The 13,771-nt window shown below is 59.2% G+C and overlaps 1 protein-coding gene across 2 annotated transcripts in view; it reads left to right on the top strand.

The window, feature by feature from the left end:
* Positions 1–2,994: 2,994 nt before the first annotated feature.
* Positions 2,995–13,771, top strand: part of TTYH2 (tweety family member 2) — a 35,518-nt gene continuing 24,741 nt past the window's right edge. For both annotated transcript variants that reach the window (XR_011145155.1, XM_068976437.1), the window contains exons 1-2: positions 2,995–3,138; positions 11,402–11,574. Coding sequence is in view for 1 of the 2 variants with exons in the window: in XM_068976437.1 (XP_068832538.1) it covers positions 3,010–3,138; positions 11,402–11,574 (302 nt within the window). In the remaining variant the exon portion in view is untranslated. The remainder of the gene's footprint in view (positions 3,139–11,401; positions 11,575–13,771) is intronic.

Genomic DNA, 13,771 nt, shown 5'->3' with positions numbered 1-13,771 from the left:
TCAGCGGCCAGCATGGCTGGTTCAAGACCAGATCCCTTGCCAGGGTCCATGGGGCCGTACTGGCCCACCTTGCCAGCTTCTCTTTTATTAAAAAAACTATAAATCAAGGCTAGCTAAGATGCAATTTACAGTGAAATTCACCCTTCTTGGTATCCAGTTCTCTGTATTTTGTACTGCAGTCCAGAGAAAAGATTTTCATCCCCCCACCCCAGTTCCCTCTTGCACCCCAGTCCTTGGCAGCAGCCATGGGAGTTTTCAGCATCTCCTTGTCACTCCCCTGGCTAAGTTTAGACTCACTATTCCCCGATGTGCCCTGTGGGCCTTGGGCCCTGATCTCACCCTGTACTGTCCCCCTGCTCAGAATCCAGCCTTCTTCCCAGGATGCCCTGAGTTAACTCCTTCACATCCTTCAGCTCTCACCTCATGTCATTTTTCAGGAAATGTCCGCACACCCCAGCTTCAGTCCCAGTTTACAAACCAGTGCTGGGCTCTGGAAGGCACTTGGGGGTGGGTGGGGGTTTGTAATTAATCACCGTGTGGGATAAAGGTTGCCTCCCCTCACCTTTAAACTTGAGACCCCATGCAGGCAGGAATGTGTGTTGTTCATCAGTGTATCCCCTAGAGCAGAGAAGGTACTCAAAGTGTGTTGAAATAACTAAAGGAAATCCCAGTGACAGGAAAGGTGCTCCCCAGCCTCGAAGATGGATGGCTGCAGTTCTGGGGACCTTGACCAGGACTGTGACCTCCTGGAGGAGAGAGAAGCCTCAACTATTAAACAGGGCTCCGTCTCCCAGTCCTGGATCTCTAATAAGGGAAGAGGTGTGTACTCTGTACTCCCCTAGTATTCAACGCATGTCACCCATGGAGTTTCACCTTCATCCACCCGGTTCCCCAAGCCAGAAACCTAGGGGTCTCCCCACCTCACACACCTCACCCCCACCCCACACTACCACTGATCAGACTGCCAGCAACACAAGCCTGATCTCAGGACCCCTTCACTCCTCTACTGCGTCACGGACCTCAGACGGCCCTTTACCCAGTCTTGGACCCTATCCCAAGACTTTCCCTCTCCTGGCCCCATGCCTCCTGCAATCACAGAACGCTGTTTGGGTCGTGGGACCGCAGTCCGTTTCTGCCCGCGAGGCTCTGTTAGACCTGGGACTGCACCCCCCACAAGTCCCACCCCAGCATCCTGATGCACTGACCCTGCTCTGCCTTCCTCCAAGGCACCGCTGAGCTAGCGCCTGTCCTTCTGTGGGTACCGCTACCACCTGCCGCTAAACCACAATCCCCGCCCAGCCAGACTTTCCATCAGCTTTTGTTCACGGACAGAACAACGTCTGGCACCTAGTAGGCCCTCAGTTAATTTGTGTTCTCAAAGGCTCCGACATCTCCCTGGGAGGTCTAGACCATCCTCGCCTTCCCAGGCTCCCTCCCCTCCCCCAGGCTCCAGGGTCTCTCCCGTGGGAGGTTGGGGCCCTCCAACCAGCTCCTTCTTTCAGCTGGGACCCCTTAGTTGTTTGGGCAGATGACCTGGGCGCTCCCAGGGCAAGACCATGTTTACAGAGTGGACGCTCAATCCCGGAAGAGAGTGAATTTAGAACTAGTGACCCAGGGACTGGGTCCCTTAGGTCCGGTCCGCAATCTGTCAGTTCACGCTAAGTCACTCCAGTCATGTCCGACTCTTTGGGACCCCATGGACTGTAGCCCGCCAGGCTCCTCTGTCCATGGGATTCTCCAGGCAAGAATACTGGAGTGGGTAGCCATTTCCTTCTCCAGGGGATCTTCCCAACCCAGGGATCGAACCCACTTCTCCTGTGTGCCTCCTGCATTGGCAGACGGGTTCTTTACCACTAGCGACACCTCTACCCTCTGAAAGCGCCAGGAACAGTCATCCTTGCCTTTCTTATACCATGATTGCCGAGGCATTCAGACAGTCTATGTACTTGATTTGATGATGTGACCAAAACCCTGGGGACCCAGTTCAGTTCAGTTCAGTTGCTCAGTCGTGTCCGACTCTGCGACCCCATGGACTGCAGCAAGCCAAGCCTCCCTGTCCATCACCAACTGCCAGAGCTTGCTCAAACTCATGTCCATAGAGTCGGTGATGCCATCCAACCATCTCTTCCTCTGTCATCCCCTTCTCCTGCCTTCAGTCTTTCCCAGCATCAGGGTCTGTTCCAATGAGTCAGTTCTTTGCATCAGATGGCCAAAGTATTGAAGTTTCAGCTTCAGTATCAGTCCTTCCAATGAATATTCAGGACTGATCTCCTTTAGGATGAACTGGTTGAATCTCCTTGCTGCCCAAGGGACTCTCAAGAGTCTTCTCCTACACCACAGTTCAAAAGCATCAATTCTTCGGGGCTCAGCTTTCTTTATAGTCCAACTCTCACATCCATACATGACTCCTGGAAAAACCGTAGCTTTAACTAGACAGACCTTTGTTGGCAAAGTAATGTTTCTGCTTTTTAATATGCTATCTAGGTTGGACACAGCTTTTCTTCCAAGGAGCAAGTGGGGACCCAGAGACAGATTCAGGAGACTTCTGGGGGCTGTTTTCCCTTCTTCCACCTCTTTCACCCGGACTTGGGCCAGGACAAAAGTGAAAGTGAAGTCTCTTGGTCGTATCTGACTCTTTGCGACCCCATGGACTGTAGCCTATCAGGCTCCTCAGTTCATGGAATTTTCCAGGCAAGAGTACTGGAGTGGGTTTCCATTTCCTTCTCCATGGGATCTTCCCGACCCAAGGATCGAACCCAGGTCTCCCGCATTGCGGGCAGACACTTTACCGTCTGAGCCGCCAGGACAAATTCCAGACCAAAGAAATGCTTCGGGTTCTAGGGAGTGACCCCTGGTGGCCCCAGGGTGAGCCCGGGGCAGGGGCCGCCCTGGAAGGGGTGGGGTGGGCCCGCGCTCCGGGGGCGGGGCCTGATCCTCGGCTGGGCGGGGCCGGGCCGGGCGGGCGCGCGTCCCGGGCCGACCGGCGGGCGGGCGCACTCGGGCTGAGCCATGCCGGCGGCGCGCGTGGAGTACATCGCGCCCTGGTGGGTGGCGTGGCTGCACAGCGTCCCGCACCTAGGACTGCGCTTGCAGCCGGTGGACAGCACCTTCAGGCCCCGCGATGAGAGTTACCAGGAGGTGAGTCCCCGACCCGGAGCCCCAAGTCCCCGCACCGCCCCTTCCCGCCTCCCAGCCCGCGGCGCTCCGCGCGCCTCCAGACCCCACACCCCACTCACCCACACTCTCCCCGCAGCCTCTTCCCGCTTCGCCCTTTCCCCCGTGGGGCCTTGGCCCACGGCCCTCCCGTCTGGGAACCTCACGGGCCTGGACAACTGGAAAGATGGGAGTTAAGCCGGCCAAAGGCACGGGGGGAAGGGCGCTTCCTGCGGGGCGGGGGTGGGGGCTGAGCGCCCAGCGAGAGGGCAGCGCCGCTCAGGGGTCGGGGCTGGGGGTGCATTGGTACCTGAACCCGGTGATTCTCGCGCGCCAGCTGCGGGAGGCGGGGGCGGGACGGCGGGGCGCTCCCCGTGGTTTCCCTCCTCCTGCGGGGAACCAGACGCGCTCTCGCTTTCCGGGTCTGTGCGGCCTGGGAGAAGTTTGGGCAGAAACTGGCTGGAGTCTCCGGGTTCGTCTCCGCGGCACGCTTCCTCCCCAGCCCCTGCCGGCCCCTCCGCCTGGGCCCCTCCTGGAAGGCGACGGAGCCAGAGGAGAGGGGTGTGGATCTGCAGCCTCATGTGGATATGCGGGGGAGAGACAGTGCCCCCCAACACCCCCAGCCCCTCCTCTGTACAGACGCACCTTCTGAGCCCTGGATTTCTGGGGTCTGGGCGGCTTGGCCAGCCTCTTCCCCCATCCCCGCAACTCTGCCCTCGCCCCGCTCTGCTGGCCCTTCCCTCCCAGGTTTCTGCACCCCTAGGGGGACGGGGTGCTCCCCTAGGCTTCCCCGCCCAGACCGAGTGCAGAACCTCCCAGCCTGGTCAGGTCTGGCCCAGCCCAGTTCAGCCCCCGAGGCCAGGCTGAGTCAGTTTTCTGTCGGGTCAAAGATTCCGCGGCTGGGAAACCCGAGATGGGGCCCGTTTGTTTAGACCTGTGCGCCAATCTGGGGACTTTGACCCCCGGCGGGCAGTTTCTCCACAATCTACGCGTGTGGGGCGGGTCCGGGCGGAGCCGGGCCTCGGAGGTCAAGCTGGCAGTCAACTGTTCGCCTCTCCCCCACCAGGACTTTCTCCTGCAGGGTCCCGGGGATCCTGGTCCAGTGGGGTGTGCAGGGCACCTGACCGGGGAGTCTAATAATAACCCCTAGCGGCCTTGTCACCCGTGGGCCCCAGGCAGATGGTGCCTGCCCTTCCAGAAGCGGGAGTGAACCAGGCCCCCCTTGCTGCTGCTGGACGGGGAGCAGTCGGCCAGTTTGGCTTCCCCAGCTTGCACCCTTCCCGGTCTGCACGCCCCCTCCCACCCCCTGCCTGAGCCCTGCCTGGGGAAGGCCGCTGGCTCCCTGAGAATGTGGTCGCCTGGGGAGAACTCCAGGGAATCTTCCGCTCCCAGTGAATGCATGAAAAGAGGCGGATATGATTTCAGAGACAGCTGCGTTGCTTGCAGATTGTGTGTGTGTCTGTGTGTGTGTGTCTGATCTCACATCTGCTTGTCCCAAACCCCGCGCCCCAGATCCTGCCCTGGGGTCTCCCACTGTGGCTTTCTCCTTTCCCCTGGAGGAAAAGTAAGCTCCTGCCTGGGTGGAGACGACCTTCAGGTGTGGGGAGGGGGCTGGACGGGACAGACAGCTGCTGTCTGACTGTCCTGGTGGGCCTGAGCCTGCCCCACCCCGCTTGGTCCCCTGGAGAGGTGACAGTCAAGCCAAAGGGACCAACTCACAGTCCCTGTCCCTCTCCTCCTCATGTCAGACCCTGGCACTCCAAGGGGCATCCCCTTCCCTCGGTCTCACCCCCACCCTCCTCGACCTGCTCAGGCAGCCCGAGGGCCCCGCCTGGGATGCGAGTGCGGTGGGGCTGGACAGGACTGGACAGGAAGTCTGGCTCTGGGTGTTTATTTCAGGCGGCTCCCATTCTGGTAAGTTCCCCTGGTGTCTGACCAGGAGTCTCTTCTGGAAGTCCCCTTCCTCCTGAGCAGCAGTCACGGCCCATCTCAGTTAGCACCATCGATTGGGCACCTCCTGCTGTCGCTCAGCAGACTCCTAACTGGGGAGAAGCCTTGTGCCGGACGTGGGGTCACGTGCTAGCTGTGCTGCCAAGGCCTTCGGGGCTCAGCAGCTGAGCAGCTGGGAGGGGGCTGTGCGTTGGAACCCCCAGTGCTGTCACTTCCGTGTGACAGGGGCAGGTGTCTGTACCTCCCTGAGCCTCCCTTCCCTCCTCTGCAAGTAGTGAACAAGCTGCCCCTTGAAACGTGCTCAGTGCCTAGAGGGTCCCCTCGCACGTGGTGGACCCAGGGACGCAAATCACTACGAAGACTGGCCTTGATGTTCAACAGCGTGTCCGAGTACAGTGACGCGTGGAGGACGCAGACAAGGACCCTCTGCTGTCACAGTCAGGAAGGACTGAAAGACACGTGCCAAGGGGGCTGCAGCTTCTGCCCCGGAGAGCCAAGGGAAGAGTGCTGGCTTGTGGTACAGTGCGTGCGTGCGTGTGCGCGTGCGTATGCGTGTGTGTGTGTGTGTGTGCGCGCGTGTGCCTGTGTGTGTGCGCGCGTGCACGTGGGCACCCACCCCACACATGTGTGTACACACCAAGGATTAAGTGGAGCTGGGACCAGGCAGTCAAGATGAAGGACAGCTCAGGGGAGGGGGCGGGCTGTGCTGGGGATCTGGAAGAGCAAAGTCAGCCCCAGAACTTCCTCGAGGAAACAGGTCCCTCCCCGCCCTGCTCACTTTCTGGGATCTTGGGAGCCGCCGTGGAAGCCCGCTGTGGGTCAGTCTTTCCACCCCTCCCTGCCAGTGGACCAGACCCTGAGTCCTTGCCCAGACCGCCTGGGCCCCATCCACCAGGCTCCTGGGGAGGTGGCGAGCCCCAGGCTGAAGGGGCGCCCCCACCCAGCTGGGTCCCCAGCTCCAGGTGGGGAAGCTGCTGAGACCCTCCTCACCTTTGCCCAGGTGAGACAGGGTGGGGATGGAGCAGATCCCGGCGTCAAAGAGCTAGTGAAAGGACCCCGTCGTCGTTTAGTGGGTATAAAGCATGTGACCAGCGCCGGGCGCTTCGTAAGTTGCCACAAGCCCCGCTTGACACGGAGGAGGCCCCCACCGGCCAGGTGTCACCTGGGCAGAGTTGGGGAAAGGGTCCTGACGCTGCCCCCAGCTGTGTCTCCCCAAACCAGCCACCCCGGTTTCCCCCTTCAGCGGCCCCATCACCACCCATCCCAGAGAGATGGGAGAGCAGACACTGAGGACCCGGTGCCTTTGCGAGGCTGGAGGCTCCAGGCGCTGCTGCGCGGAGGTTCACTGCGCCCTGCCGCCGGGCAGGACCCCCTGCCTGCTCCCTCTCCCACCTTTGCTCTCCCACTTCCGCTGGCCGGCCATTGTCCTGGGACGTGCATGAGGAAGCAGAGGAGACATTCTTCACTTTTTACACCTATCTCCACGTGTTAACCCCGGGCAGTCCTGTTCATAGGCTCCGCAGAGTCTCACACACTCCCAGGGGAGGGTTGGATCCAGAGCTATGGGGCTCCTCCAACTTGGGGGCCTTTCTAAGGAGGAAAGACCTCCTGAGCCCTCCCCGCCCCACCCCCCTGCAGGATTTGAGAGGAGCCAAAGGATGAGGAAGCCCCATTCATCCAGCGTGAACCTTGAGTCATGATCAGCAGACACTCACGCTGCCCCCATCAGCCCAGGAGGTGGGGGAGCTTAACCCTTTCCAGTCAGGGCCTCACCCTGCAGCTCCCCGCCCTCTGGCCTCACCTCTGGGCTGGCACACTCTTCATCTCCTGGGGTCTCGAGGTGAGGGGTGCTCAGGATGTTGCCCCCTCCCTCCTCCACCCAAGTGCAGAAGCCCCTGGGGGCTCAGCTGCCACCTCGGCCTTCCCAGAAGGCCCGTCTGTCACTGCTGCCCCCAGCTGGGGTCCTGGGTTCGTGCTCTGGTTTCTCATTACAAAGTGACAAACCAGAATGAGTGGACGTTGCCTGGATGATAGGGCGAGGCCTGAGCCCTGATGCCGGGGTCGTGGGCTGGTTGTTGGGCAGCTCAGGGAGGTGGTGGCCACAGGGGCTGGGAACCTGTCCTTTCTCGGCTCCCTCAGCGCAGGAGGGCGTGCAAATTGACTTCCTGGCTTCCTGCAGACAGGACATCCTCCCTGTAACACCCGGAGGTGTGTAACGGAGACCTGCAGAGTCCTTTAGGAGCAGAACTGTTGCCTGTTAGAGGGTGGCGGGTGACGGCAGGGTGATGGGGGGAGAAGGTTGTGCAGGCTTCTCTTCCCTCCCTCCTTCAGCCCCTCCTGCCTCCAACCTTAACCCTAACCCTGGGCTTCCCAGGTGGCTCAGCAATAAAGAACAGGCCTGCCAATGCAGGAGACTTGGCTTTGATCCCCGGGACGGGAAGATCCTCTGGAGAAGGAAACAGCAACCCACTCCAGTATTCTTGCCTGGGAAATCCCATGGACAGAGGAGCCTGGCGGGCCACAGTCCATGGGGTTGCAAAGAGCTGGACACGACTTAGTCGCTAAACAGCCCAAACCCTGATCCTAGCTCCTGTGCCCCTGCCCTCCTGCTCCCAGTGCTGGAGGAAAGTTCTGGAAGAGAACTGCTAACAGAAGTGCCTCCAAGTTTGGATTTCCCAGGCATGGCCTCCCCGGGCTGGGCCAAAGCAGGAGTGAAAGAATTGAGGCTAGACGCCCGGCTTGGAGAGGCCCCTCGGCCTGAGACTCCCAGGGCCCTGCCCACAGTACGGGGCTTGCAAGAGGTCAGGGGGCCCGAGTGTGTTGTGAGGGGTGAAATGGGGGAGCAAACCCAGGGGTAGGGATGGGCTGTGGTTTGGAGACACTCAGGTGGCACCACCCCAAGTCGTGATTACTTCCCGGAGGTCCTGCTGTGCCGGATGGGGGCCCGTGGTAGAGTCCGTGGGTTTTCCTGTTTGGGAGGATATTGAGGGTGAGATTGTCTAGGGAAGCTGGGAGGAGGTCTGACTGTTAGCTGGTCTCTGATCTATGCAAAAGGTTTATCCGGGTTTTGTTTTGTTTTCATTAGGATTAACTTATAGGGAAGTGTGCTCTCTTAGTAAGTGTACACCTCAGCACATGTATGTGCATGCGCGTGTGTGTGCGCGTCCCTGACCCCCTTGATTCCCTCCCAGAGGCAGGCGCGTCTCGGCCCGTGCCTGCGGCTGAGCCTCCCCTCTTCGCGTCTGACATCAGGTAGCCCCCACACCCCCTGCTGCTCCGTCTCGTTTCTTCCTGTGTCGCGTCTGAAACATTCACCCAATCACTGGCTGTCACTGCCACTGACGTTCCACGGCTGCACAGTATTCCATTTTGTGGCTCTAGCCCCTGTTACATGTCAGATCTCTTGTTGGTCAGCATTTGGGTTGCTTCCGGCACTTGACTCTTACTGCAGTGTTAGGCTGCGGTGAACAGCTGTCGGGGGCGGGGTGGGGTGGTGGGGACACAAGCCCTCCTTTCTGCCAGGAGAAGGAGAAGTGTTGCCGGCTCGAGGGGTTTGCTCACTGCACAGTGGTCTGCAACTTGTGAAGGGGGTCCTGGGCTCTAGCAGAGGGACCTCAGGCCTGCGAGGGGGTGGCCAGGACAAAGCGTGGCATTTACATCCACCTCTCAGTCAGGAGACGCTCTGTATATCGGTGCTCTGCTAAGCGAGTCTGAAGGAAAGGTTCCGCTGCCGTAAACACCTTGAGGAAGTCTGTGGACACTACTCGGTGCTTCCTAGACTTGAACAGGATACAGCCCCGCCGGTCATCTCTTGGCGCACTTCTGATTCACTGGGTCCAGGGTGGAGCTGGAGATGGTGCATTCTGCATCTCAGAAGAGGTCAGTGCTGCAGTGCTGGTGAACTCCACTTTGAACAGCAAGGCTCTGAACCCCTGTATTTTCTTGGGCTCCAAAATCACTGCAGATGGTGACTGCAGCCATGAAATTAAAAGATGCTTCCTCCTTGGAAGAAAAGCTATGACCAAGCTAGATAGCATATTAAAAAGCAGAGACATTACTTTGCCAACAAAGTCCATCTAGTCAAAGCTATGGTTTTTCCAGTGGTCAAGTATGGATGTGAGAGTTGGATTATAAAGAAAGCTGAGCCCCGAAGTACTGATGCTTTTGAACTGTGGTGTTGGAAAAGACTCCTGAGAGTCCCTTGGACAGCAAGGAGATCCAACCAGTCCATCCTAAAGGAGATCAGTCCTGAAAATTCATTGGAAGGACTGATGCTGAAGCTGAAACTCCAATCCTTTGGCCATCTGATGCAAAGAACTGACTCATTTGAAAAGACCCTGATGCTGGGAAAGATGGAAGGCAGGAGAAGGGGACGACAGAGGATGAGACGGTTGGATGGCATCAGCGACTCAATGGACATGAGTTTGAGCAAACTCCGAGAGTTGGTGATGGACAGGGAGGCCTGACGTGCTGCAGTCCATAGGGTCGCAAAAAGTTGGACACGATTGAGCGACTGAACTGAGCTGAAACTCCTATCTGTTCTTGACCTTTTTCCCCATGGCCCGGGGCCACAGGGCCTCCAGTGAGCAAGCGGCTTGCCCTGGGGGCTTGTGCTTGGGGCTGGCAGTGTCAGTTGCCAATCGCATCCAATTCTTCGGCGACCCTGTGGACTGTAGCCCGCCAGGCTCTTCTGTCCATGGAATTCTCCAGGCAAGAATACTGGAGTGTGTAGACATTTCCTCCTCTGGGGGATCTTCCTGACCCTGAGATCGAGCCCTGGTCTCCTGCACTGCAGGCAGGTTCTTTACAGTCTGAGCCACCAGGGGGGGCGGCAGGGGCGGCTCCTTCCCACGATCTCCCCAGGCCAGCCTCCTGGCTCCGTGCATGGGACAAGGCTAGTGGTCCGGGCTCAGGGGTCCCCGCCCCTGCCACCCCAGGAGGACTTCCACAGGGGGGATGCATGTGTTCAGGTCTACTGGGCCTTCCCAACTGCCTGGAGGAGGAGGACTCGCCCTCCACGCCGCTGAGTCGGGAGGGTGGCAGGGCAGGCCCCTGGCAGGGTCTGTGACGCAATTACGCCAGGTGGAGGCGAGAGCCACGCTTTGTCACAGCCACCTATCCCACACCCAAGTGGGCCGTCCCCCCTGTCCACTTCCGGGCTGTCCCCATCACTTTGGCCATTTGTCCGTGAGGCTCGGGAGCCTGTCGGTCCAGGCGACCAGCAGAGCAGGTGCCCCCTCTCCCCTGTGAGGCTCCGCCCCTTCCTGCCAAGATGACCTCAGACTGCAGGCCTCAGCCTCCAGGTGTGCACACCCTCCAGCCTGAGACTTGTCTCCTCCTTAGACCGGAAGGATCCCGGTATCTCCCCCAATCTGCTCATCTCCCCCCCGCGACGGCCCAGACTGGAGTGCTGGAGATTCCCAGCTGGGAGTGACTCAGGGGCCCGTGTGCAGCAGGGTGAGGCTGTCAGCTCAGGAGCCTGATTAGAGCCAGTTCCAGCCCTGGGGCCATCTACTGTCCATCTGGCTGAGTCAGGAGACTCGAGGGCAAGGAGTAGGGGATTCTGGGCCTCCTGGCCGACAGCAGCCCCTTTTGTAGGAGCTTGGCAGGCCTGAGATGGCATCTTCTCCCTTTCAGGATTCTGGGCTTGGCTGCTACCCTTGGCATCTGGGGGTCACTGTCCCTTAAGGGGTGTGGTAGAAGGGACCTCCGCAGGCGCATCTCCTGACAACTCCCACTCCCCCCTCACGGAGTTGGCCTCTGGTTAGGAAGGACCCTAACTCCTAAAGCGAGGCTCAGAGGGGGCATACGCCAGGACGTTGGCCGCAGGCCCCTGCTCAGCTTCTGAGACACCCCGCCCAGGCCCTACCTCCTCAGGAGGCCTTGGATGCTCCAGTCGTGTGGATGTCCCTCTCCTTGTCTTCCTCAGTCATACCAAGCATCACCCATAGACCTCAGGGTCTGGGGACAATTCCTGCTTGTCTCTTGAGTGACTCAGAGCATCCGTTAGGAAGGGTCTGGTCCTTACCTTCATCCAGGTGTGCATGCCCCAGATGGGGGGCCAGCCTTGAGCCACACCTCCTGCCTCTTGTCTCAGGTCCTCTGCCCCCTCCCACACCTGAGCTCCATCTCCCCCCAACTCCTGGTGCCCGAGGGCAGGGCACTTTATACAGAGCGGGAGCATCAGTCCTGGGAGGAGGGCAATGGACGTACAGCTGAGTCACGGCTTCCGCAGCCCCGCTGAGCTTGGGGCCCTTCCCCGGGACCCAGCGCTGACCCCCGGCCTCTCCCTCCTCAGTCGCTGCTGTTCCTGGGGCTGGTGGCCGCCGTCGGCCTGGGCCTGAACCTCGTCCTCCTCGCGGCCTACCTGGTCTGCGTGTGCTGCTGCCGGCGGGACGACGCAGCGCAGACCAAGCACCCCCGCTCCTGCTGCGTCACCTGGACGGCCGTGGTGGCCGCACTTATCTGCTGGTGAGTGTCCGTCTGCGCTGGGCCGGGCGGGGGCGCGGAGGTGGGAGGCGGACGCAGCGGACGAAAAGCAGCCCTGGCCGTCTGGGTCTCCTTGACCCAGCCCCTTGACCGGGACACCCCTTCCTCACCTTCCACCTCCAGCCCTACCCCATCATAACAGACCCCAGGTGGCTCATCAGCTGTCTGCCCACGTGGTCGTGCCTGAGCTCCGGGAACCTGGGTGGGAGAGCCTGTCTCTGGGGTGCATGCTGTCCACTTTCTCCCCAAGCGGTGGGAATCAGATGTCCTGGGTGGTATGGGAAGCTCCTTAGCATCCCAGGCCGCCACCCTCGGTGTGAGCCTCTCCAGCCCAGCAGGGAGCTCCCTGGGCAGTTGACCGGTGGCAACTCCGCTCTCTGCATCCCATCCCCTCCCAGCTACCGCCCTGGATCTGTGATCAGAGTCTGACTCCAGCCCAGATCAATTCCACCTCCTACAGGATCAGTGGCTCTTAGCGCCCTCAGCCAGGTCTTCTCTGCTCCAATAGTGAGAATCTCTAACTTCGTGTCAGAGTCAAGCTACTGCTCAAGAAGTGACCCCACACACACGGGCCTTGTTTTCTCATGAGTTGTATTTTTCGTGTTTTCTTTCTTTCTTTTTTTTTAAAATTTTCATTTATTTATTTGGCTGCACTAGGTTTTAGTTGAGGCATGCGGGGTCTGGTTCCCTGACCAGGAATCAAACCTGGGCCTCATGCATTGGGAGCATGGAGTCTTAGCTACGAAGTCCTAGGAGTTGTTTTTCCTTGTTTTTGTATCTACAAAGATTTTCCCAAAAGCCTCAGGCCTGCCTGAAACTCTCTGGGAGATGGTACTGCTGGATTTGACCTACTGTCTCCAGATGGGAGAGGCAGATGGGGTCCAGTGAGCCTGGGCCGTGAGGATACCTGGGGCTCGTCCCCTGCGGCTCACAGCGCCCCAGGGCTGTCTTCTCCCCGTTAGATCACGTTCGCCGTCTGTCCTGCCTGCCGTGTGGGGCTGCAGGGCGGCGGGATCTGGGGTGAGCGCAGTGGAAGTCCACAGTTCCAGTCGCTGGAGTCAAGCTCAGATCAGAGCCCGGTGGGAGTGAGTTGAGGGAGAGGGGCAAGGAAGGGAGTCAACGAGAGCAGGAGGAGGAGGGATCCAGAGTGAGGCTGGGGGGATGAGGAGGGAGCGGTTTCAATGAGCTCTGACGCCGGGCTGGTGCCGTTAAGGGGGTTCAAAGCTGGGTGAACAGTTCTGGGTGAATGCAAAGAGTATTGATTTACGCGCTGGTTCACCAAAGTGTAGCTGACACAGGCGTACGCATGCGTGCGTCAGACCCATGAAGCAGACGAGAACATTGTTTCAAAATGCACATTTCAGGCCACACTGATAACAGTGGGTGCAGCTGGACCGCCCCCCTCAGCCTCCAGGTGATTCTGTCCTGCGGGCCATGGACCATTTCCTGAGACACACTGAATTCAGGGTCAAGGGTGCCCTGGAAGGAGGATTCTGTAACAGCCTTCCAAGGGGTTCCTTCGAAGGTCCTGTCCCTTTCAAAGAAAAAGGATAAGTATAAACACATGTAGCTTCACCCCTACCCCCAAACCCAGTGTTTTGGATGAAAACTCGAGGCTGTTCGATGATTCTTCAGAGGACCCCCAGTGGTGTGAGTCATATAAAATACAATCAGTGACAGAAGCAAGATTCGAGATGATTTGCTCAGGCTGGAATGTTGGACCGAAACCAACCAGATGAAATTTCACGGAGATGGATTTAGAGTTCTGCTTTTGGTTAAAACAAAACAGAAGGCAGTAGGGCAGCAGAGGAAGGAGGAGCACCTGGGCTTCGCAGGGGTCCTTGGGGAGAAGTCCAGGGGTGTTTGTGGAGTGCAGGGTCAGTGGCGGGGAGGGAGGACCCAAGCGCGGAGCTGGAGGGACCGCCTGGGCTTGGGAGCATCACTCAGAGCACTGCCCGACCAGATGAGCTGAACCAGATGTGGACCAGGGTCTGGAGGACACGCTCGACTGGAAGAGTGATAAGGAGGGTGATACGGAGCCCCATTCAGATGTCCAGGTCATCTTGTAGAGTTTTGGAGGCTTCTTCCAGGCTGACCCCGAGGACAGCCAGAAATCGGTGGGTGTGTGGTTTAAGGAGGTAGACTTCCACTCCACATAAGAAGGGGGGCTTTCTGGATC

The sequence above is a fragment of the Capricornis sumatraensis genome, chromosome 8 (genome assembly GCF_032405125.1).
Source record: "Capricornis sumatraensis isolate serow.1 chromosome 8, serow.2, whole genome shotgun sequence".
Lineage (NCBI taxonomy): Eukaryota > Metazoa > Chordata > Mammalia > Artiodactyla > Bovidae > Capricornis > Capricornis sumatraensis.
This window is presented reverse-complemented; position numbering and strand designations above follow the sequence as displayed.